The sequence below is a fragment of the Lactuca virosa genome, chromosome 2, assembly GCF_052849685.1.
Source record: "Lactuca virosa cultivar CGN04683 chromosome 2, Lactuca_virosa_CGN04683_v6, whole genome shotgun sequence".
NCBI lineage: Eukaryota > Viridiplantae > Streptophyta > Magnoliopsida > Asterales > Asteraceae > Lactuca > Lactuca virosa.
Genome location: NC_136427.1, coordinates 248,817,778 through 248,840,989, shown reverse-complemented (window position 1 = coordinate 248,840,989; position 23,212 = coordinate 248,817,778). Strand labels below are relative to the sequence as shown.

General features: G+C 38.8%; 2 protein-coding genes across 6 annotated transcripts; both read right to left on the bottom strand.

Annotated features, from left to right (window-relative positions):
* Positions 1–1,499: 1,499 nt before the first annotated feature.
* On the bottom strand, positions 1,500–11,728 carry LOC145160727 (Tetratricopeptide repeat (TPR)-like superfamily protein). 4 transcript variants are annotated; one of them, XM_079080024.1, is made up of 5 exons: positions 9,521–11,728; positions 9,154–9,248; positions 9,004–9,054; positions 8,863–8,924; positions 1,500–1,613 (listed from the first exon to the last, which is right to left on the bottom strand). In XM_079080024.1, exons 1-2 carry the CDS (start codon positions 11,553–11,555, stop codon positions 9,181–9,183), a joined length of 2,103 nt encoding a protein of 700 aa, XP_078936150.1. In that variant the 5' UTR covers positions 11,556–11,728; the 3' UTR covers positions 1,500–1,613; positions 8,863–8,924; positions 9,004–9,054; positions 9,154–9,180. The 4 variants fall into 4 exon arrangements, with proteins under 4 accessions (XP_078936150.1, XP_078936151.1, XP_078936149.1 ...); XM_079080025.1 differs by lacking the exon at positions 1,500–1,613 and adding an exon at positions 8,560–8,599; XM_079080023.1 differs by lacking the exon at positions 1,500–1,613 and having other exon boundaries at positions 8,728–8,924.
* A 4,325-nt stretch (positions 11,729–16,053) lies between these two features.
* Positions 16,054–22,184, bottom strand: LOC145160726 (uncharacterized). Of its 2 annotated transcripts, none has more exons than XM_079080020.1 (12): positions 21,948–22,184; positions 21,744–21,839; positions 20,875–21,396; positions 20,659–20,721; positions 19,975–20,546; positions 19,718–19,891; positions 18,799–19,648; positions 18,601–18,719; positions 18,392–18,496; positions 17,613–18,320; positions 17,269–17,491; positions 16,054–17,146 (listed from the first exon to the last, which is right to left on the bottom strand). In XM_079080020.1, exons 3-12 carry the CDS (start codon positions 21,386–21,388, stop codon positions 16,227–16,229), a joined length of 4,248 nt encoding a protein of 1,415 aa, XP_078936146.1. In that variant the 5' UTR covers positions 21,389–21,396; positions 21,744–21,839; positions 21,948–22,184; the 3' UTR covers positions 16,054–16,226. The 2 variants fall into 2 exon arrangements, with proteins under 2 accessions (XP_078936146.1, XP_078936147.1); XM_079080021.1 differs by having other exon boundaries at positions 16,054–17,134.
* Positions 22,185–23,212: the final 1,028 nt, after the last annotated feature.

The window sequence follows — 23,212 nt, the reverse complement described above, 5'->3', positions numbered from 1 at the left end:
ATTCTCAATCTCCCTTCTCCTATCTCCTCTCTCATCCTCTTGCTAGTGTTGGGTGTGATCTACTAGAGGCACAACGTTTTTGGTGCTTGCTCTCTAAGCTTCAACAACACAAGGGTTTCTTGTTATTCATCAATAACAATTAAAGGTATGTATTCTAACCCTAGTTACTATTTTCGAAATTAATATAGGTTTCCTAGGGTTTTCCTTTTGATGTTCAAAGTTGTTTGTTCAATTAGAGAAAACATAGATCAAGAATTATAGGGTTGCATACACACATAGGAATTTTGTTTGTTATGCTCAAAACCCATCAATATTGAAATCCCTACTAAAAGACTGAGATACAAAGGATCGTCTCGCGCCCGAGTCAAATAACACAAGAGCAGGCAAATAATTCAGTAAGAATGTACCTATCAGAAACATAAACATAAGCATATAATAAAATAATTGACAGAATGATAAATGGAAACATACCAGTAACGACGTTTGGCGCCACCCTGGCCTCCTCTACTGTGAGATGGAAAGCGCGACCTCGAGCCCTCGGGGCTCCGCCCTACCCTGGAACCCATCGATGATCCTCAAAGTAGCTAGCACTGGAGCCTGCGCCGATCTTGCATTGAGCAAAGGACAGTTGGCCTTAATATGGCCAACCCGCTCACAGTGATAATAGATCATGGTGGTTGGTGCGGAAACCTGTTGGCGACAGTCCTTGGCGTAATGCCCCTCCTTGCCACATTTGTGGCACCCAAAAGTAGATCGACAGGGACCCTCATGAACCTTTCCGCACTTCTCTAACTCCCAGATCTCACATCGGCGGCCTTGAACTGCTTCGTCGCAGGCTGCGACTTCACCAGAGCCTGCCTCCGCTCCCTCGTCTGGAGCTCCAACTCAATCTCCAACCTCCAAGCGGCCTCCTGTAGCTCCACAAGTGTACCATAACGCTGAGTAGACACAAACTGACGGATGTTCGTCTTAAGCATGCTCAAGTACCGGGTCATCCGAGCTTGCTCAGAAGCAACAAAATCATGACAAAACAGTGTTCTCTCAGTAAACATCTTGGTGATCTCGGTCACCGACTCAGTCTCCTGCCTCAAGTCCAAATACTCCTGGGCTAGTCTCTCCCTCTCAACTAATGGAACATATCTCGTGCGGAACATCTCAGAGAACTGCTCCCATGATACAACAGCCCTCTGCTCTGGAGTGTAATAGCTAGTAACCAACCTCCACCAATCCTTCGCCCCCAACCGGAGAAGGTTTAGGGCGCACTTGACCTTCTGGTCAGCTGGACAGGAGCAAGTAAAGAAACATCCCTCGACATCGGACACCCACCTCAGCAATGATCGGGTATTGAACCCCATCGATCATCGGGGGCTTTGTATTGTCGAAGTGAAACATCCCAAAAATACGGTCCAAAAAGTTTGTTTTAAAACCATTTAAGAAAACCATAATTCATCAACATCATAATAAAATCACAAGTCATGTATTCCCAAACATCATATCCAAATATTGTATCAAAACCATGTGTCAAAACATCAGAGTCTAAAACATCCCAGGCTATAAACTATGGTGTGTGTCATGCAGTCATCCCGAGCTCTTCCCCTTGCTAGTGGAAGTACCTGAAACCAAAATTGAAAATTGTAAGCACGAAGCTTAGTGAGTCCCCCCAACTACCACATACCATACACATAACATGCAACTAGGAGATACGGGCCCCGCCCACTCTCTAGGAGATTCGGGCCCCGCCCACACTCCGCTGTCTAGGAGATGCAGGCCCCGCCCACACTCCGTTGTCTAGGAGATTTGGACCCCGCCCACACTCCGCTACTAACATGCATACAAGTATCACCCAGACAACAAGTATATATATTCATATCAAGCAGTCACATACCTATACTCAAATATACTACGATATTCGGGCCCCGCCCACACTCGGATACTATGAGATTCGGGCCCCGCCCACACTCAGCTACTAACATATCACATATACGGGCTGACCTTGGTGATGTAGACCCGTTCCTACTGAAGGAAACTCACCTTGCAAAGCTGACTGCTGAAATATCAAGTGAGGAATCTCCGACGGCTGCTCCAACGACTCCCCGACTATTAATATCACAATAACACTTAGTCAAAACCTAATAATCCTCCTTAGGGTAAAATGACAATTTTACCCCTGGTCAAAGTCAACGCTTTGGTCAAAGTCAACCTTCAGATTGACCCAACTCGCCGAGTTGCTCCATCAACTCGTCGAGTCCTAGAATCCTGAAATCGCGATCTAACTCGTCGAGTCACCTCCCCAACTCGTCGAGTTCCCTGGCTACTCTTAGTCGCGATTTATCGAAACAACTCGTCGAGTCCCTTCACCGACTCGTCGAGTTCTACCTTAATCTAAAACGGGACAACACAACCCAACTCGTCGAGTTCCTCTATGGACTCGACGAGTTCCTCTGTCTGTTTGGCCATCTTAACAGATTAAGCCTCTACTCTCCAAATCCAACGTCCATACTTCATCTACATACTGGAAATGATCTTTTAAGGGTAAAGTTTCCAACTTTACCCGTTGATAACCCTTCTTAAAGGGTTTAGCTAAAACCCTAGTTCTTTTAGGACATAGATCTTTATCCAAAAGCCTTATCACCCCAAACCAAAGCATGAAAACCCAGATCTAGGTCCTAGATACCAAAATAACACGTAAAGCCTCAGACTTTCCTTCCATGCATGGCCTTTTGGGCTCAAAAGGCCATAACAACACCTTAGATCTTGCATGTGGGCTTCAATGGCATAAAGTTTGCACCTTTATGCCTTAACAACCCTTAATGATCCCAGATCTGAAAGGATCCTAGCTTGGGACGTCCAAATCCCAAGGTTCAAGCTTCTTGGACCAAAATCCTCAAAAAATGGAAATAATGAGATCTAATGAAAAAATGATCAAGTTAGAGACTTGATTACCAGAAAGTGAAGGGGGTAGAAGGAAGTCTCTGGATCTACTATCTTCTCCTTGAACCCTCTAACTCCTTCTTCTTCTTCAAGCTTCAAGAATACACAAAAGTTACTCAAGAATGGCTCACACACTCACAAAATGCTCTAGGGTTTCGAGGATTAGGGTTTGGGACTTGGAGGTTGGAAATGAGGCCAAAAATTGGGTATTAAGATGCTTAAATAGGGTGCAAAACCCCTAAATTAGGGTTTCACTCTGGCAGACCTACTCGCCGAGTTGAGGGCTCTCGACTCGTCGAGTAGATAGCTTAAAACTCACGTCCGAGACTCGTTTCTACTCGACGAGTCTGGGACTTCCAACTCGTCGAGTAGCTCTATTAAAATGAATAATTTTATAAATAAAAGCGTACCAGAAACTAGGCGTTACAAGAAGTCCCGATACTGGAAGGCTCTCTCTCTCTCCACGAACCCCAACGGTTACAACGGTCGCAAAGGCTCTCTCTCTCTCCACGAACCCCAACGGTCGCAATGGCGGTCTTGATAGACCCGAACAGATCCGGTATCTGCCCCCGGATAACAGTTACAACCTCAGATTAAATCAACACCCTAATCTCATCCTCAGTTATCCACGACCTATCTTGGCCACTCGTTCCAGCTCCTAATCTGGATCCCCTCGTGAACACCATACTAAAAAATAAACCAGAAAATATCAGATAAGGCGCATTTCATACCATAAGAGCTATTCTAAATAACGAACCCTAGGGGTTGTGACTTCCCTGTTACGCATACGGGTCTTGTGCTTCTGGTAGTACGGGCTCATACTATCTTCCACACCCACCCGTATTTGTCTCAGAATATCATCACAACAACCCTAACAACGCACACTGGAATACACATACATCCTATTCTCACTCCCTAGAGAAAGGCTAAACATTCCTCAACCGGTCGGCTGCTTACACATAACTTATCCATGGAACTTCCAACACTTGCAAGAAAACGCATCATGAGTACTACATACTCCCTAGGCTATCCTAGGATCCACACCTCACCCTATCATCAACTGCCAAACGACCCCCTTGGTGCCAATTAACTATTGCATGTATACAATCACATATAACATAACTTAAATAATCTTAGATTAAAAGACCAACCCTACGACGGTTGGACTCAGACAAGAGCTGTGTCATAAGACCAAATCCTTCACTCTAAAATTATTAACCCATGCAGCATGTGACTTAACGTATTCAATTAATAGTCAATTCACACCCGAAAGAGTCCTACAACAATAAGCAAGAAAACTCTATAGGAAATAAGACATCATACATCAGACAGTTCTATCATGTAATTCCTAAAGATCCCTATCCTACAACTAGAATGTTGTTCTACCATATCATAAAAAATAACAGTGTGGGTAACTTGGGGTATACTTTCTTGCTCTGGATGATCATACACATCGCATCCTTCCTTGGTTATTTTAAAAACAATTTTGAAAACCATTTAAAAACTTTTGGAGTTCCCTAGTTTGAGTCTGGATTCACACGAATGTTCATCCAATTCTCTCAAACCAAGGCTCTGATACCAACTTGTAACACTCCAAAAATCAAAAAAATTTAAAATTTTCAAAATCAACCATTAACCAACATTGTTTACAAAAAGAGTCATTGTTTCAAAAGCATTATTTCAAAATCAGAGTTTCCCCAAGACCTAGTGACATAAAACCGGAAGATGTGCACGATCACGCCTTTACTTTCCCACGATCCTCAAAAGTACCTAAAAGGATAAACTACAAATTGTAAGTCAAAGCTTAGTGAGTTCCTCCAAAGTACCAGCACACCATATAGCAAACAAGCATACAAATATGAGCAACCATCCTGACTGGACCGCCTCGCATGGCCTACAACCTATCCGGACTGCTCTACGGGTCGTCGGCTTGACTGGACCGTCTCGCAGGGTCTACAACCTATCCGATCGTCCTCAGGTGTCTTAGCCTACAACACAAAGCAGGACCGCCTCAACCCAACACAATATGTCGACATATGCAATAGATAAACATAAACATATAACCAACAAATACATGTAATCATACGGATCTATTGAACAACTACAAACTATCATAACACTATCCCTTCCTCTTGGTGTGGAAACCCATTATTTCATGGTATCAGGCCAAAAACCCCTCCCTTCCTCTCCCTCTTCTTAGCCGATCATTCTCCTCTCTTCTTCTCCTATCTTTCAGTTTTTTCTTGTCACCATCACAACTTCATCCATGGCTGGATCCTCCACTGATGCTACTCTATCCATGAACACTTTCCTTCACCTCATTATCATCCGCCTCTCCTCTAACAATTATCTCTTGTGGGTGAACCAAATGACTCTCCTCCTTAACTATCAACAACTCCTTGCTCACGTTGATGGCTCCTTTGCAGCCCCTCCTTCACACCTTCTGGTTGACAACAAGCAAGTTGAGAACCCCGCTTTTGCGGAATGGCATGCTGAGGATCAACGGGCAGTCATCATTCTTCAAGCCTCTCTCACGGAAGAAGCATTTTCTGAGGTCGTGGGCCTCTCTTCCGCTCGTGATATATGGACCGCTCTTGAATCCGCCTATGGGAACTCTTCTATGGAACGTGTACAAAATCTTCGTGATCAACTACGGCTTCTCTCTAAAGGCACCTCCACCGTCTCCGAATATGGCGGAAATTTAAGGCGATTTGTGATCAACTTGCGGCTATCGGCCAAGCTGTTACCGAATCTGATAAAAATCATTGGTTCCTATGTGGTCTTGGCAGCGATTTTCAAGTCTTCTCCATTGGGGTTCGGACCTCTCGCCTCTCTCCAACTTTTCGGGACCTCCTTGCTCAAGCCGAAAGTCATGAGCTTTTCATGAAATCCCTCCACGCCAACTCCACACCTGCCGTCGCTTTCTCTGTTGAATCAGCGCCCATTGGGGCTGCTGCCTCTGCCTCTGCTGGTCGGGGTCGGGGTGGTGACTCCGGTGGTCGTGGTGGTCCTCGCGGTGGTCGTGGTCGTGGCCGGCGGTCACCCCACTGCTAACTATGCCGACAAAACGGTCATTTTGCTAATGCTTGTCCACAACTTCCGACCTTTGCTTCTAAGTCTGCCCCTAGTGAAGCCGATTTAGCAAAAGCTTTCCTTGCAAATTGTCGTGTGACCCCATCCGGCCCGGATTGGTATGTTGATTCCGGTGCCTCGGATCACATGGTTTCTTCTTCGGGCTCGGTTGCTAAACCCGAACCTTTTGTTGGTGATGGCTCGGTTCACTTCGGTAATGGTAATACTCTTCCCATTGTTGCTATTGGGACTTCCTCTCTTCCCACTGATATTCGGTTGCGGGATGTTTTAGTGGTTCCCCGTCTTACTAAAAATTTATTGTCTATTAGCAAGTTAACATATGATAATAACGTGGATATGCTTTTCTCCAAATCTTTGTTTTCCATTCAGGATCGGGCAATGAAACAAATTCTGGCTCAAGGAACGTGTGATCGGGGGCTTTATGTTCTTCCAAATAAGCCAATGGCTTGTGCGTTTTATGCTAAGAAGCGACCCAAGGCGTCTTTTGAATTATGGCACTCCCGTTTAGGGCATGTGTCTTTTGATGTTATTTCTATATTAAATAAACTTGGTCATGTGTTTGTTTCTTCTATTTTACCTAAACCGGTTACTTGTTCTCCTTGCCAACTTGCTAAGTCTCATCGGTTGCCTTTTGACAATAATGACCAACGTGCCGCCCATGTTTTAGATTTGATCCATTGTGATCTTTGGGGTCCTTCCCCGATTGATTCGGTTGCTTCATACCGATATTATGTCACATTTGTGGACGATTTCTCTCGCTTTACATGGCTTTACCCGCTCAAGTCTAAATCGGATTTTTTAGCATTTTCGAGTTATTTATCACCTTTGTAGAGACTCAATTCTCTACCAAAATCAAAAAATTTCAAAGTGACGGGGGTACGAAATTTCTAAATAACAAAGTAAAGGCGTTATTGCATAAACATGGTATATTTCACCGCATCTCATGCCCGGATACCCCCCAACAAAATGGGCGGGTTGAACGCAAACATCGTCACGTTGTGGAGACGGGACTCGCCATGATGTTTCATGCTCACATTCCAGTTTCTTATTGGGTTCATGCTTTTAGCTCTGCTGTGCATGTTATTAATCGTCTCCCCACAAAGGTGTTGTCCATGAAATCACCATTTGAGGTCTTGTTCGGACGGGTGCCATCTTATGAGAATTTTCGCATTTTTGGGTGTCGCGTCTATCCGTATTTGTGTGACTATGAGTGTCTAGATCTATAAGAAAATATGATCAAGCTAGGAGCTTTTTACCTCATGAAGGTTGCTAGCAAGGTAAGAATCCCAGATCCAAACTTCCTTCAAGCTCCAAAGTCCTACCACCTTCTTCTTCTTCTTCTTCTTCTTATTCTTCTTCGAGAACACCACCAAAACACACAAGTGAGCTCGCACTCTTCACACTTAAGGTTAGCTAGAGGGACGATTTTTAGATGGAGATTGATGAAGGTGAAGGTCTTGGGGCCATAAAGGGGATTATATAGGGTGTAAACCCTCAAAACTAGGGTTTTGATCTGAACAGGGTACGCGCGGCGTACCTGCTGAGTACGCCCAACGTACGCGCGCGATTCCCGCTTTTCTCATGCATGAGTACGCCATGCGCACACTCCAAGTACACACGGCGTACGGACCAAAAAGGCAAACTTAACATATTTAGGGTTAAAAACGAACCTTCTCGGGACGGGTGTTACAATATTATTTCGCTACCTTTTTTATGTGTATTTGATGCTAATAAAACCCAACAACATTAAAACTTTTATGTATTTTGTTACTTCTTACCTATTTATATTATATTTTTATGTGCTAACCTTTTATGATACAAAATAGGTTCATAAAGAGGCAGGAAAATGAAGAAATAAGATATTTCCTCATTTCGACGATTTATGTATCCTTTTTGGAAATGATAGAGCTCAAGGGAATAAAGGCAAAGATTTTGTCCAAACGGAAGAAGATGCAAACAATGAAATACAATCCAAACAAATAAAAGACGGTTTTAAAGAACAAACCATAGAAAATGAAAAATCTCTAAACGCATGCTCAAAAAAGAGAAAAAATAGTGTTGATTTTGTTATTAAAGGAATAACTATTGCATCTAACGTCATTGGAGAAAAACTTGAAAAAAAAAACAACGAATAGCATGAATCAAGCAATTCTAGGAGAAACAATAGTACCAAAAAAAAAAAAAAAAAAAAAAACAACAACAACACTTCTATGGTAATTCATGAAATTTCAAAAATGTTGTCATTTAGTGTCTTGGATAGGCTCAAAGCAAGTAGGAAAATAATACGTGATTCGGAAACCGTGTTAAGTTTTTGGAATTTAGAAGGAGAAAACCGTGAGGATCAGTGGCGTAGTTAGGATTTTGTTTTACGGTAGGCCAAACAATTTACAAAATATAAACGAGTAGCAAAATAATTCAAAAACTTGCAACCACAATTCTGTAAAAATTGTCTAACATTAAAAATAAATTAGTTAATTGATTAATTTAGAAATAGAAAAATAAAATAACGAATCTGATGAACAATGATTTGATCTATTCAAAAACTTGCAACCTCAATTCTTTAATCAACATGCCGCTGCAAAAAAATACTCTCTTCATACATAATTTGAAGTTTTTAATGGATAGCTCGTGTGTGTATGTGTGTGTATATATATATATATATATATATATATATATATATATATATATATATAACAAAATTAATTTTTCAATTCGTTTGAGCAAACCAAACAAAAAACAAATTATGTTCCATGTCAACCACTCCCTTTCAAAAACATTTTGCGAACCAAACGCAAGCCTAGAGTTTGACCCAAAAATGTTCGAAAAAATAGAATTTACCTGCTTGTTTAAAGCAAAAAGACTCTTTTTGTTTGTTTAGTGGAATCATAAGCCAAAACCGCCTGTAACCACATAAAACAATGATTGTTATGATAAATTGGCAAACCTTAAAATATTAAGATAAAAATTGAGATTCCTCACCAAGGCATTATAACTTTTCCTCATGCCTCACTTTTTTAGGATATACCTCCTCTAATAAAAAAAAATTAGCCGCCCACTTAAGTCAATAAATAAGACACATTAATTCGAATAAATACAAAAACAACTCTTTTCTTAATCTCATCTAATTACCTGAAATTTTGCAACATATTTTCAGTATCACCTAAATCTTGCAGATATTAACTTGTACATCATGTGCTTGTCTTGGAAACTTCTTCCAAATGAATCTGCACAATGATGTGATTCCATATTATTAAACAAAAAACATTTTTGCAGTAACAATTTATATATCACTCATGCAACATGATATGCCACGAAGTCCCAATGCTCTTATGAGAATTTACCTAATGAAAACAAGTTGATATGAAATGACGATAATGCCCCCAATACAATAAACATCACCTAACAATCTTTGGGTATGCATATGACAATTCTTGTTTTCGGTTCACGTTATGGAAACAATGATTAAGTCACCAATAATCTCCACAAGAACACTCACCATTTTCAAATTTATGAAACCTATTAGCATCTCTAACTAAAAACACTTTGGTTAATATCTTCGACAACCCCTTTATAAACTCGTGACAATCCCCACAAACCCTCAAGTTTTTAAAAATCCGGATACAACTCCTATCCTTTTCAATCCCATCATTATGAACCAAAAAAAGCCCGATAGCCAACTTCTCACTATGAACCCTCAAACTCTCCTCCCTTGATTCCTCCTCCACATCATGCAATGAAAACCTAACTTCATAAGCAAATTGCACTTCCTCCTTCAATCTCTTTTCAATTTCCTTCAACTTTTCATGGATTCTTGATGTCAATGGATGCCTCTCATCTCCATTGTAGAAAAAGTGAATCGATTTATCAATCTCCACCCAACTTTGACCACCTACTTTATTTAACCCCTTCGCTTTGACCGACTTTCTAACCTTTTCACTCTCTTTCCATAAACCTGCATTGGCATAGATGCTTGACATCATGACATAGTTTACAGCACTTACATCATCCATTTTCATAAGAATTTCACCAACTTCACGTCCCATTTCCAAATCTTTGTGTAGTTTACAAGCACTAAGCAATGTCTGCCAGATACCTGAAATTGGCTTCATGGGCATGTTCTTGATAAGATTTCTTGCTTCTTTTAAACGACCAGACCTACCAAGAAGATCAACCATGCAAGCATAATGCTCCACATTCGGTTTGATTGTGGGGTCCTTGAGTAATCTTGAAAAGTATTGTTGACTTTTCTCAACTAAACCAGAGTGGCTACAAGACGAGAGTATGGCCAAGTAAGTTACTCCATCAGGTGAAATGTTTTCTGATTTCATGTTCTCAAAGATGTTAATCGCTTGTTCACCAAGACCATGTTTTCCATATCCTGTTATCATGATTGTCCAAGATACCACGTTTCTCTTGGGCATTTCTTCAAACACCTTATCTGCATCTTCTATTACACCACACTTCAGATACATATCTATCACTGAATTTGCCACAGAGATGTCTAGACCGAATGGGACTTTGGTTATGTATGTGTGCATTTGCTTACCTTGTTCAAGAAGAGCAAAATCAGCAAACACTGCCATCACACTGGAAAGAACAAACCCATCAACAGGAAAGCTGCTTTTTCTAAGTGCATTATATGACTCCATAGCTTTTGACAAGTTTCCTTCTTGAGCATAGCCTACAACTAGCGTTGTCCAGGAGATGACACTCTTTCTTTCAACTTGATCAAACACCTTCTGTGCATCACGTAAAGACCCACATTTTGCATACAAATCAATAAGTGAACCTGCAACGATTGTTTGTTGTGACAAAAGAAAACCCATTGAAATTAGAAACCCGTGGATTTGCCTCCCGGCATCCAATTCTCCAAGACCAGCACAAGCTTTCAAAGTGCTTGTGAAAGTAAACCCATCGGGGGTTTTTCCTTGTATCTGCATCTCCTTGAATAAATCCAAGGATTTGTCACCCATGTGTCCGACTGCATATCCTGATATCATTGCATTCCAAGTTATCAGACTTCTCTCAGGCACTTCATCGAACACCTGAAATGCAGCCTCGATTCTCCCACATTTTGAATACATGTCTATCAAAGAATTTCCCACCACTGGGAACCATTCAAAGCCCGTTTTACAGCACCAGCCATGAACCTGCATCCCATTCTCAGGAACACCTACGAATCCACAAGCTTTAAAGTTCGTAGAAAATGTGAACTCATTCGGTTTAACCATGGAACTTCCCATTCGACATAAGAGTAATAATGAGCTTTTGGCATTGCCTTGATTTAGGTACCCGCACATAAGAGACGTCCAAGAAACAACGTTTCTTTGAGGCATTCTATCAAACACTTTGCATGCTATCTCGACCCTGCCACATTTTCCATACATATCTATAAGGTCATTGTTTATCATCATATCAAACCCATAACCCAATTTCACAACTGTAGTATGAACCTGCAATCCTTGATCTAAAAACAAATTCTTTGAGCAAACCCTCAAGAGCTGAGCAAACCGTTGCCTCTCGCTCATCATGAGAATCCTTTATTGAACCTTCTTCCCAAGCATCACAATTTCACGCTTGATATGATAATAGTGTCTGTAAAGTCTTGGCTCATGTCGTTGTTCAACTATTTTCTGTCACTTGTCATCTTTTAAGCATTTTTCCACATGTATTTTTTTATAATTTAGGTCGCATTATAACAAATATTGATTCCTAATTTATAAAGAATAATTTTTAGGAATCATCGAGGTAATTTTATATGATTTTAAGTTAATTTTTTTTTAAAATAAGATGATTGGTCGGTAGGGTAAATAATCCTAACAAATATTGGTTCATGTGGTTGTTCAACAATTAGGCTTGAAGATATTCCGATAAACATACTTCGTGTTGAAAATGTTGTTGGCTAGGAAGAACATAACCAATATGTTGAATTATCACCATTTTCTATTAGTATTTTACATTAACATAACCAAAACATCGTCCGCACTCAACGGGAATACGAAATAAAACAGACATTAGAGAAGAAAGAAAAGCAAACCTATCTGGATTTTTGTAAGCAAAGTGGTTATAAATGGAAAAAATCGTCTAAGCTAAGTAAATGAATACATAATTAAAAAAACGGAAGACTTAAAAAAAGTATATAATTTTGAAACTACACCTATTTGGTAAATATTTTTGAAACTACATGGTAATATAATACTAATAGAAAATGGTGATAAATCAACATATTGGTTATGTTTTTCCTGGCCAACAACATTTTCAACATAAAGTATTGTTTACACTTTACCGTGCAAGAAAATGAGCCACCCAAGTACTTCGGCTCCTCAAAAGTCGACAATTATGAAACCATCGTTGTCTATTTTAAAACCCACATTGTTACTTGACGCATCTACACTTAAACATGGGAAAATACCTGCAATAGTCAAAAAATGGGGAGTATTTCCAAAATATAGACACAAAAATTGACATTTCCGGATATAGACATGCATTCCGCGGAGGTAGCTCCGCGGAATCTACTGTAGCTCCGCGGAATGACAAAATCGTAAATAAATAAGTGTATTTAAAAAAAAAAAAAAAAAAACTCAAGATCCATTCCGCGGAGCTACCTCAAAGGAATGAACTCATTCCGCGGAGGTAGCTCCGAGGAATGGATCTTCAGTTTTTTTTTTTTTCTTCTTTTTCACATCGATTCTTCGGGGTTTATATTAATTCTCCAACTAATTATTTTCAAGAAAAGATTATCATACTATGATAATCTTTTCTTGAAAATAATTAGTTGGAGAATTAATATAAACCCCGAACAATCGTTGTGAAAAAAAAAATGAAGATCCATACCGCGGAGCTACAGTTGATTCCGCGGAGCTACCTCCGCGGAATGCATGTCTATATCCGGAAATGTCCATTTTTGTGTCTATATTTTGAAAATACCCCCCATTTTTTGACTATTGCCGGTATTTTCCCCTTAAACATGGGTACATTGCTGAAATTATAATAGTTAAAAAAACTGAAAATTTTAGAAAAACATAAAATTTTGAAACTACACCTACTTGATAAATATTTTTAAAACTATACTTATTTGATAAATATTTTTATGAAAAATACCATTTTGGTCAAAAACTTCTTCTTCAAGCTGCCGATTTCTAAAACGATGTCGTTATTGGAAGTTAAATAAGCTTTTTATATTTCTTACTCTGTGAACATATGGCTCTATCCTAGTGGTAGAATCTACTTTTATATTGACGGTGAGAATGAACATACAGAGAAAATCACGCGACGAACTCTCTTTTTGATGAAATAGAAAACCGCCAGAAGAGCGTTTATCTTGCTGATACTAACTTACCTTAATTTTTCCATTGATTCAAGCTTGTGTTTGAGTGGTATGAACTTTACAAAAAAAATAGTATTGAAGAAATGGTGCAAGAAATGTTGGATAGTAAGGTGACTAGACCTGGTAATAGTGAGTTTGCGTCTCATGTAGTGTTTGTTAAAAAGAAATATAGAAGTTGGAGGTTTTGTGTGGACTATAGGAGGCTTAATCACTTCACTATAAGGAACCAATTCCCTTAGGTACAAGAGTTGATTGATGAGTTGCATAAAGCATATCGCTTTTCCAAGCTAGAAACTAACATAGGAAATATAGCTTTTAGAACTCATGATTGATAATACGAGTTCGCGGTTGATGTCGTTTGGACTAATAAATGCCTCGGCGAAATTTCAAAACCTAATGAATTCGGTTTTTAAACCATTCCTTAAGATATTTGTTATATCATTCTTTGACGATATTCTAGTTCATAGTAAAAGTTGGAGCGACCATTGTAAGATTTTAAAGGATGCCTTAGGGGTATTGAAATCACACACCTTATTTACTAAATTATCCAAATGCAATTTTGCTAGTAAACACGTCGAATATATGGGTCATCTAAGAGGGTGTTACAGCCATGAAATTTCCAAACTTATTATGGGAAGCAATGGATTTTATATAAGGGTTTCCCAAATCAACGGGTTTTAGGATCATCTTGATGGTAGTAGACAATCTAAGCAAATATGGTCACTTTATGGGTTTAAAACATCCTTATGGTGCCTTTGTCATAGCTTAAAGCTTCCTGGACAATGTGTCAAAAACTGTATGAGTTTCCTGCCAAAATAATTTCCAACAGAGACCCTGTCTTCTTAAGCAATTTTTGGAAAGAGCTTTGTAAAGCCTATCATATAACCTTCACATTCACCACATCTTATCACCCACAATCTCACGGCTAACTAATGTTGTGAATCGTTGTTTAGAGACGTGTCTACATTATTTTTCTCTTGATGCTCCTACTAGTTAAGCTAAGTGGCTTCCTTTAGCGCAATATCAGTGCAATTTCACTCATCACTCCAGCCTTGGGATGTCCCCTTAGCGGACACTTTTTGGACAATCTCCCCTAACTACATCCACTACCATCCAAAAGATTCTTCAAACCAATAAGTTGATTCACCGTTGAAAGCAAAGAGAAATAACCATCCAACTTCTAAAATCAAATTTAGCCACAGCCACAACAAAACGAACGAAAGCGGAAAAGCATAAAAATGAACGAGTTTTTGAAGTAGGTAAATAGGTTTATTTAAAAATATAGTCATATAGGCAATAATCGGCTCTGCTAGGTACTATGGACCATACAAGATCCTAGCATGGATCCGATAAGTAGCTTTAAATAGACCCGTTCACATAACCCTACTCTCACCCATAATTTTACCCATGATTTACAAAGTGAACATGTCATCATCATCTCTCCCACACCACCCACCCACCTAACCCTACTCCCACCAACACTGTCTACCCACTGCTACATACCTAACCCTACTCCCACTCACACTACCTACACACTGCTACATACATAACCCTACTTCCACCCACACTACCTACCCAGTGTTATACACCCACACACACGCTTATGCTCACGCCCGCCTCCATTCCTACATATCCACCCCACCTTTATCCTCATCCACCCAAAACCTACGCCCACACCACTCCATACCCACAACCACACACATATACTTACCCTCACTCACCATACCCTACCACATCCCCATACCCACACCTACATACACACGTCTACACACTACACCACCCTCAACCACACCCATACCCACATGCTTATGCCAATATCCATATGCTTATGACAATACCAATGCCAACCCTTAGCCCACACCTACACCCACATCTATACCCATGCCTACACGTATACATATATATGTTTTTTATTTTTTTTTTAACTCTTTGAATTTGCATCCAACTACTTATTAAGTCCTCAGATCTAGCCTAAAAGCAAGATATCTATTAATTGTTATTAATTGTTTTTATCAAGTACAATTATATATATTTGTTTTGTAAAGCTATTTTTTTACTATATATATATATATATATATATATATATATATATATATATATATATATATATATATATAGTGTGTGTGCAAATTCAATAAAAACGTTGATTTGAACGGATAAGAGATTAATAAATGAAAATTTTTAATGAAATCTTTTTTATTTTATAATAATAAGTTACAAAAATCAATAAAAATAGTATTTTGGTCACATACTCACATTATATAATTTACTTTCCAATTTCTTTAACAAATATGCAAACGAAGTAGAAAAACGAATTTCATTACATGTCAACCAAATGCATAATTGATTTCAGTTCGTTGAGATTCCAATTTTTCATATTTTAATTACAATTTCTTTAACAATCTGTACCAAATGTTCTATGCTGTGAAGTTTTCTAATGCATGAGTTCTGTTTGATGTATTCTTTTATATGTTGAAAATCCATATGCTTAGTGGTTCGGGTTGTAACAAAACTTTCGTAGATGCTTTATCTTTCGTTAAAGAGCTATTTGCATGCTGATATGTTATCGTTCATTCAAACTTGATGATTTTGACGTCAGTTTGTCTTCTAAAATGCATGATTTTTATTTGTTGATTTTAAATAAATTATAAATTATAATAACGTCAATATTATTCTTGGTATATGATGAATGTATAAATCTGTAACCTCTCATTAAACTATATCTTGTATATTAATATAAAATCGGAGATTAATCATTGTTGCGGGTTTAGAGAAAAATATGGTTCTAGCGTCTAGTGTCTACCAGCGAATGTAAGGATTTTCTTGAAAGAAAAGTTTGTTAAAAAGAACAGGTCTAGAAACTATAACACTACATTTAATCATCATCCGACAAACAAACTAGGTCACCATCGCCACATTTACCAAATACCTCAGATGGAGATGGAGATGGAGATGGAGATGGCATCGGCAACACATTATCTTTCTGATGAAAACCAGCTTCTTTATCAACATCCATAAGCAAATTCATAAAACCACCTGATGATGATGGTGATGATGAGCTATAAAGACCAGTGTGACTTACGGATACCGATGGCATAGGTGGCAGTGAGGATGATAATGTGGCAGGTGGATGCTGCTCAGATGGTGGAGGTGGTGCTACTGGCTGTGGCTGAGCAGGGTGGCTGTTATGGTTTGTTGGCATTTGTAATGATGGTGCTGCTGGCACTGGTTGAGTAGGGTGGCTGCTGGTATGATTTGTTGGTGTTTGTGATGGTGGTGCAAGTGGTGGTTTAGACGGAGTATGAGAAAAAGTGGTGGAGGATGGCGGCAGGCTGCTGGATCCATGCTGACCTAACATCACCCTCTGCTCTGTTGAAGGCTTAAAAGGTCGAATATGTGGGGCCGGAGCACGGATTTCACCAGTTACTCGTGTGTTTCTGATAGAAGGGGTGGTGGAGGTTATATTAGGTGGTGGTTTGTTTGGTGTGTTTAAAGGGAGGCTCATTTGTGGTGGTCTAGTTGGTGGTGTGCTTGAAGGGTGGTTCATGTTTGGTGGTAGTCTGGTAGCGGGGCTGTTGGTAGGTGGTGGTATGGTGGTGCTGATGTTAGATGGTGGTGGGGTGATTGGGTTGGGGTAAGATTGTGGTCTGGTAGGTGTGTGTGAGAAAAGATTTGCAGACTGATGAACAATATGGGGTGTTTGGTGCAGCTTGTTGCTTCCGGAAGATTGACCTGGTGAAGAGAAATGTTGACCATGAAATTGATGCAGATGCTGCATTTCTCCTGTTTGAAAAACTGCAGGTCATACATATAATATGGATGGTGACAACTAAAAACAAATCATTTTGACAAGTATAAATACTAAATAGAGACAGATAAATCAATCTATCAACAACAAGTCAAGAAAGAAGACCTACTTTGTATTTGGGAATGGTCAAAAGGGTTGAGATCTCTGCATTTTGACCTGAAAGCGTCGGCCAATATTTTATTCCTTACCACTTTATTAAGATTGATATCAATTTCATTCTTTTTTGTGTGAAACGCCAGCTCAGCTTTATGAGATTTATCATCATATTTACGATTAAGCCGAGCAAGAATTTCTGCTCTTTCCTTCTCATACTCAGCTTTTAGCTTCACCTTCTGCACAAACACAAAAACAGACACCAACAAGCATTAAATATTAATTACTACACACACCAAAAAAAAAGTTTATAAAAAGTTAAGTAAAGTAAGGTAGTCAAACGGGATAGATAATACTCACAATCGCTTCATAAAAATTGTTAACAGTATTCTTCAGTTCACTTAATTTTTCCAACTCAGCTTGAAGTGGATCAGTAGAAGATGGCAGCATTCGTGTGGGCCCGAGCCCACGGTTATGACTTTCAAATTCTAGAAGATGATTAAACAGGTTTGGCCAAGATTGTGTAGCAGTGTGATTTGGGTCATCTGCAGTAGTCTCTAAAACTTGAGGAGGTGCTTCATTATGCTGTTGTTCAGCCTCTGAAATAATCTGATTCTGATCATCATCAACTTTTTCAGCATCCTTTTTAGTTTGCAGATTATCTTGATTTGGAGAAACTAAAGGCTGAACTGGAGCAGGAGGTGCTACTTTCTGCTGTGATGCAGGTGCAGGAGGTGAGTGTGGGTGTGAGTTACTATTATTATTATTGGAGTCGTGAGAATCGTTCTGATCTTCTGGAACATCTGACATGTCAGGACTGATAGTCACATATTCATCTTCTGGGCTGCCTCGAATCTCCTCTACTTTTACGACATGTGGGTTATTAATTTCATTACTTTTCTTTTGGTTGTGTGTGTGAATTAAAAACATCTCTTTTGCTTGTTCCAGTTTCAAGTACACTGAGTTTGTTTCCTCTTCTTCACAAGTGAAATTTAAGCGCTTCCTCACAACAGAAAGGCTTTGTTTCCTATCAACCTTCTTCTTTAACAATGCACAACCAATCCAACACTGCAACAAAAAACAAAATTTAATAAATTATACCAGTTAGTAAAAAAATTTAAGATTCGAAAAGAACAGACCAGAGATATTAAGAACGCCTGCACTGTATTTGCAGGTTCCTTGTTCACTTGATAATTCTCAATAACATATTCAAGAAATCTTTCCACCATTTTCTTCACTTCCTCCTGTACATGTTTACATTTGGAAATAACAAGATATATACAACTATTATTATTCAGTAGTATTGATATAAACTGTATGAAAAAAAATAATAAGCCAAGAAACATACCGAGAGCTTCAGGACTCGACATAGTTCAGATATGTTGAGCTTCAGAAGGTGTCGAAAGCTTGTTTCATCACATGAAAAGCTATCACCAGGGGACAGTTGTGACCCATCACTGGAAATAACTGTAGAAAGTATACATGAAAATCTTAAATTCAGAAAACACAATTATAGTAATATGAATATCACTGATTTATTATTTACCTGTACACCCTTCTTTAATTTCACCTTTTTCTGTTACAGGTGTAGTCTTTTTACGTTTGCGTCCAACATCATCACTGCTAGCATTTGTTTTCTCAATTGACTCATAAAACTGTGGTCTTTTCCTTTGCCTTGGAGTTGAAGTAGTCAAATACTTCCAGCATGGATCCCTTCCTGCCAACAATTTTTTCCAAAATGTATGCGGTTGTTCGCCATCTGGCAACTCATTTGGCATTGGGAGATTTTCTCTACTTTGTTGAACTCTTGTAATTATTAACTTGGCTGGATAATGTTTGTCAGAATTCAAGTTTAAAAACTCCACCATCAGTTCATTCAAAAAGCAGTCTTCAGATGATGTATTTGCATGGTGAAACTCGGTTAGTTTGCTGAAAAGATATGTAGCACCCCACATGAGTAATGCATCACATGTGTTCCTACTTAGACTCTGTAATCCTTTATCAATAGTTGCATTGTGCTCTGAAAGTTTGAGAATTTTCTCTTCTAGTGTCCATGAAGTATATAACCGGAAAATCTTGATTTGTTCTTGATGTGAATCGATTGCTATCTTCTGTAATGCTCTTAAATCATTTGCAGGATTCCACTCACTGTCGAATATGATTACAGTGTCTACTGATGATAATTTTATGCTTGGAAGACACGCGCGATAATCTAGTAAAAAGATGAATCTACCCATTTCTTTATTGTTGAAGTTATTTAAAGCAGCATGTCTCTTTGAAGGGGTAGTTATAACTGCATCAACACGCTCATAGGAGTCTTCACCAAATCTTTGACGAACAAAATCGTCCAATATGTCTCCAATAGAAGTTGAATCTTTTCCAGAACCACTTAAAGGCTGTAAAAAAGAGAAATTTATATCTCACCCTTTAAAGAAAATGGCATAAACAGATTGAATAAAACATACCTGAAAAAGAATAAGTACTCTGAGTTCACGTTTTCTCATCTCGGGAAGTATGAGGTCAAGAAACTGTAGTTTGCCACTTGCTTTTATGCCAACTTCTAGAAACTTTGCAGGCTCAAGATCCTTTGTAAGGGCACCTTGAAGAGATTGGTCAACAATGTAGGGGTGATCACAACACTACAAAAGGAAACATAAGATCAACCAAAGAAATGAAAATGTGCATTATGCATTGTGCTATTTGGTGATTAAATCTTCAAAACCTTGCGATTAGAAACAAGAATGTCATGAAGAGCACCAACAGTATCACTTTTTGAACATGAACTAAGAGCCATGGCATTTGTAAGTAGCATAGAGCAATACTGTTCAAGCTGCACATTGGATATCTGAACAGGAACCCAAAATTCTTTAATATCTGTGCTAACATCAGGATCTGTCTTTTTTGAAGATGATGAGCCTTTGCCACTATTTGGTGTCACAGTCACACTGCCATTTTCAATAGACTCACCATGAATGGATTTTTTTGAAGGGGACCCAACATGTTCTGCTTCTACTTGTTCTAAATCCACAAATCTGTCATTTGATATATCTTTTACAGCATCAATGGGGTCTCCTTCAACTGTTTTGCTATTTGGTGATTCTTCTACTTCAATGGGATCATTTATTTCTTCTACACTAAAGTTTGTAAGACTAGAATTTGACGTGCTGCATTGCGCTTCAGAGGCTTTCTGAGCAGATTCTTCCCCTGTTCTATCACTGCATTCTTCAACTTCATCATCACCTTTATTTTCCACAGACTTGGAGCCACTATTTTCGTTTTTGCTATTATCCACATCTATGTTCCAAAATAAATTGAACACGTGATAATCTACTAATTTTAAGCAACTGTTGCAAGAAATGACAATAAAAATATCACAATTTTAGAAACACTTGGTAAGAAGTTGTACCTCTGTTGCTGCTGGAAGTAGCTTGAGATGACTCATCTTGACTTTCTTTATCATTATCATTACCTACACGGCAACAAACAAGAGTGTTCATAACATAGATGTTCATTTGCCAAAAGAAACTGCAGATAAGTTTCAACAAAGATACTAGTTACATAATGAATGCTAAACTAGAACTGAAGATAGATAAAATAAGGCAAACTATATAAGTTCACCCACTTGCTTCAGTTCTTCTTCGTGAAGATCTAGATAAAGCCTTATCAACAGAACTGGTGGCTGCTCTCTTCCTTTTCCTACCACCAACATCCAAACTCTGCTTTTCTTGTCTCTTATCTTCTTTAGAGTCCATCTTCAAATTCCTTTTAACTTTTTCATTCTTTGACTTCATACTTGATGAAGTAGGCTCTTCAACAAGCTTCTTTGTTCCCGAAGAACCTACAGAGGTGTTTTTCTTACGTCTATCATACCTCTTCAGAGGAGTTGTCATCTGTTCCTGGGTTCTCTTTGATTTCCTAAAAATTGGAGGACTATCTGATGGTTTATTCTTCTCCAATCGTTTAGACTTACGAGTACTACTTGGAATCTCTTTTGCCTGTTTACTGGATGCTGTTTCTCTGGATGCCCTTTTTGAGCTAGATGTTTCAGGAGATGCATCTTGTGTTGCCATCTTCTTCTTTGACTTAATTCTTTCATCATTTTTTACCTTTTGACTACGATGGTTGTCGTTTGCCATCCTGGCAGCTGAAATTGAAAAGGTATTAGCTAAAAGGTCAAGCTTGAGATAGGTCTATAGGAGTGTTTGGATGTGCCAAAATCAGATAATGGTTTGATGAAATCATGCAAACTTAGGTATTGAGTATTTATCCTCCATATTCGATTTGTTCCTACCTCCAATCTGATTAATTTGAGTTTTAAAGAATCAGAAAATCATAATCATAGTCCTTTTGGAGCACGTCCAAACACCCCTAAAGTTTACAAACGACAATGTGAGATTCACGCAAGAAAATCCCTAGCATTGTGCCATATGTAGATCATGGCACGGCTCAAATTGCAGAAGATACATTCGAAGACCTAAATTAACAACTTACTCTAATTTCGTGTCATCATACACAATCGGAAAGCAAGTGATCGACACGCATAACTGTATGAACTCCACCTAATTAGCATTAAATCCGCAAATGTATCTGTCAAAACAAAATGAATCATAACTAAAACAACATCTGAAACAATATTAAGCACAAAAACAACAAGGAATAATAAACTACAGATCAGAATTTCAACGACAGACAAACCTGGATTCAATATTAGGGTTTTAGATGATTATGCATGCCATGACTGTTCGTTCAAGTCCGATTAAAGATTTTCTGGCACGCAAACATAAAACAATCTCCAACTGGAGCATCTACACACGCAGTTTTAAGCCTGATTTTCCGGTTCGTAAAGGAAGTACACAAGGGTTGTTTTTCATTGGGGAAGTGGCAAAATTCGTTCCGATACACTGAGGTTCCGTTCAGTTTACTACTATTACTCAAACCAAACCAAACCAACCCAAATAAAATATATGGGTATTTGAGTTATTTGGATTTTATTTTATTTTTGAGTAAATTACATGAATGGTCCCTATGGTTTAGGGTAATTTGTAAGTTTGGTCCCTAACTTATTTTTTAACTCAGAAGGTCCCTACTGTTTGTTTTTGTTACGCACTTGGTCCCTGTCTAACCTAAAAAGACTATTTTTTCTTTGATTTTTTAATTTATTTAAATAAACACACCCCCAACTTCACCCCCTCACCTTACCTTACCTACCCCATCATTTTTCCATATTTAAATAATAGTCTTTTTAGTTAAGAGAGAGACCAAGCGTGTAACAAAAATAAACAGTAGGAACCAAGCGCGTAACAAAAACAAACAGTAAGAACCTTCCGAGTTAAAAAAATAAGTTAAGGACCAAGCGTGCAAATTACCAAACCATAGGGACCATTCGTGTAATTTACTCTTTATTTTATGTATTTTTTTATAAATTCCACAAAAATAATTAACTTTTTATAAAAAATTAATTTGATATTTTGTTTTTTTTTTCTCAAATTGGTCACTACCTTGAGGCCTTCCGGTATGAACCCTTCTTCACGCGTGAAGAGCTGAGTTGGCACAGATTTTCACACTACAAACATATTCTTCCAACACGAATAATTTTGTCTTCAAATTGCCGAGAACGGCAAAGGGTTTCGATGCTATATGGGTCATCGTGGATCGATTAACCAAGAGTGCCCATTTTCTGCCCATTCAGGAGAGCTCATCGGCCGAAAAGCTAGCTGATGTGTACATACACGAGATCGTTGCTCGTCATGGGGTTCCAGTCTCTATTGTTTCAGACTGTGATGTTCGGTTCACCTCCCGTTTCTGGCAGAAGTTCCACGAGGAACTGGGCACACGATTGCACTTTAGTACAACTTATCATCCGCAGACGGACACCCAGAGCGAGCGGACCATTCAGACCTTCGAGGATATGTTGAGGGGTTGCGTCATTGACTTCGGTGGGAGCTGGGACTCCTACCTAC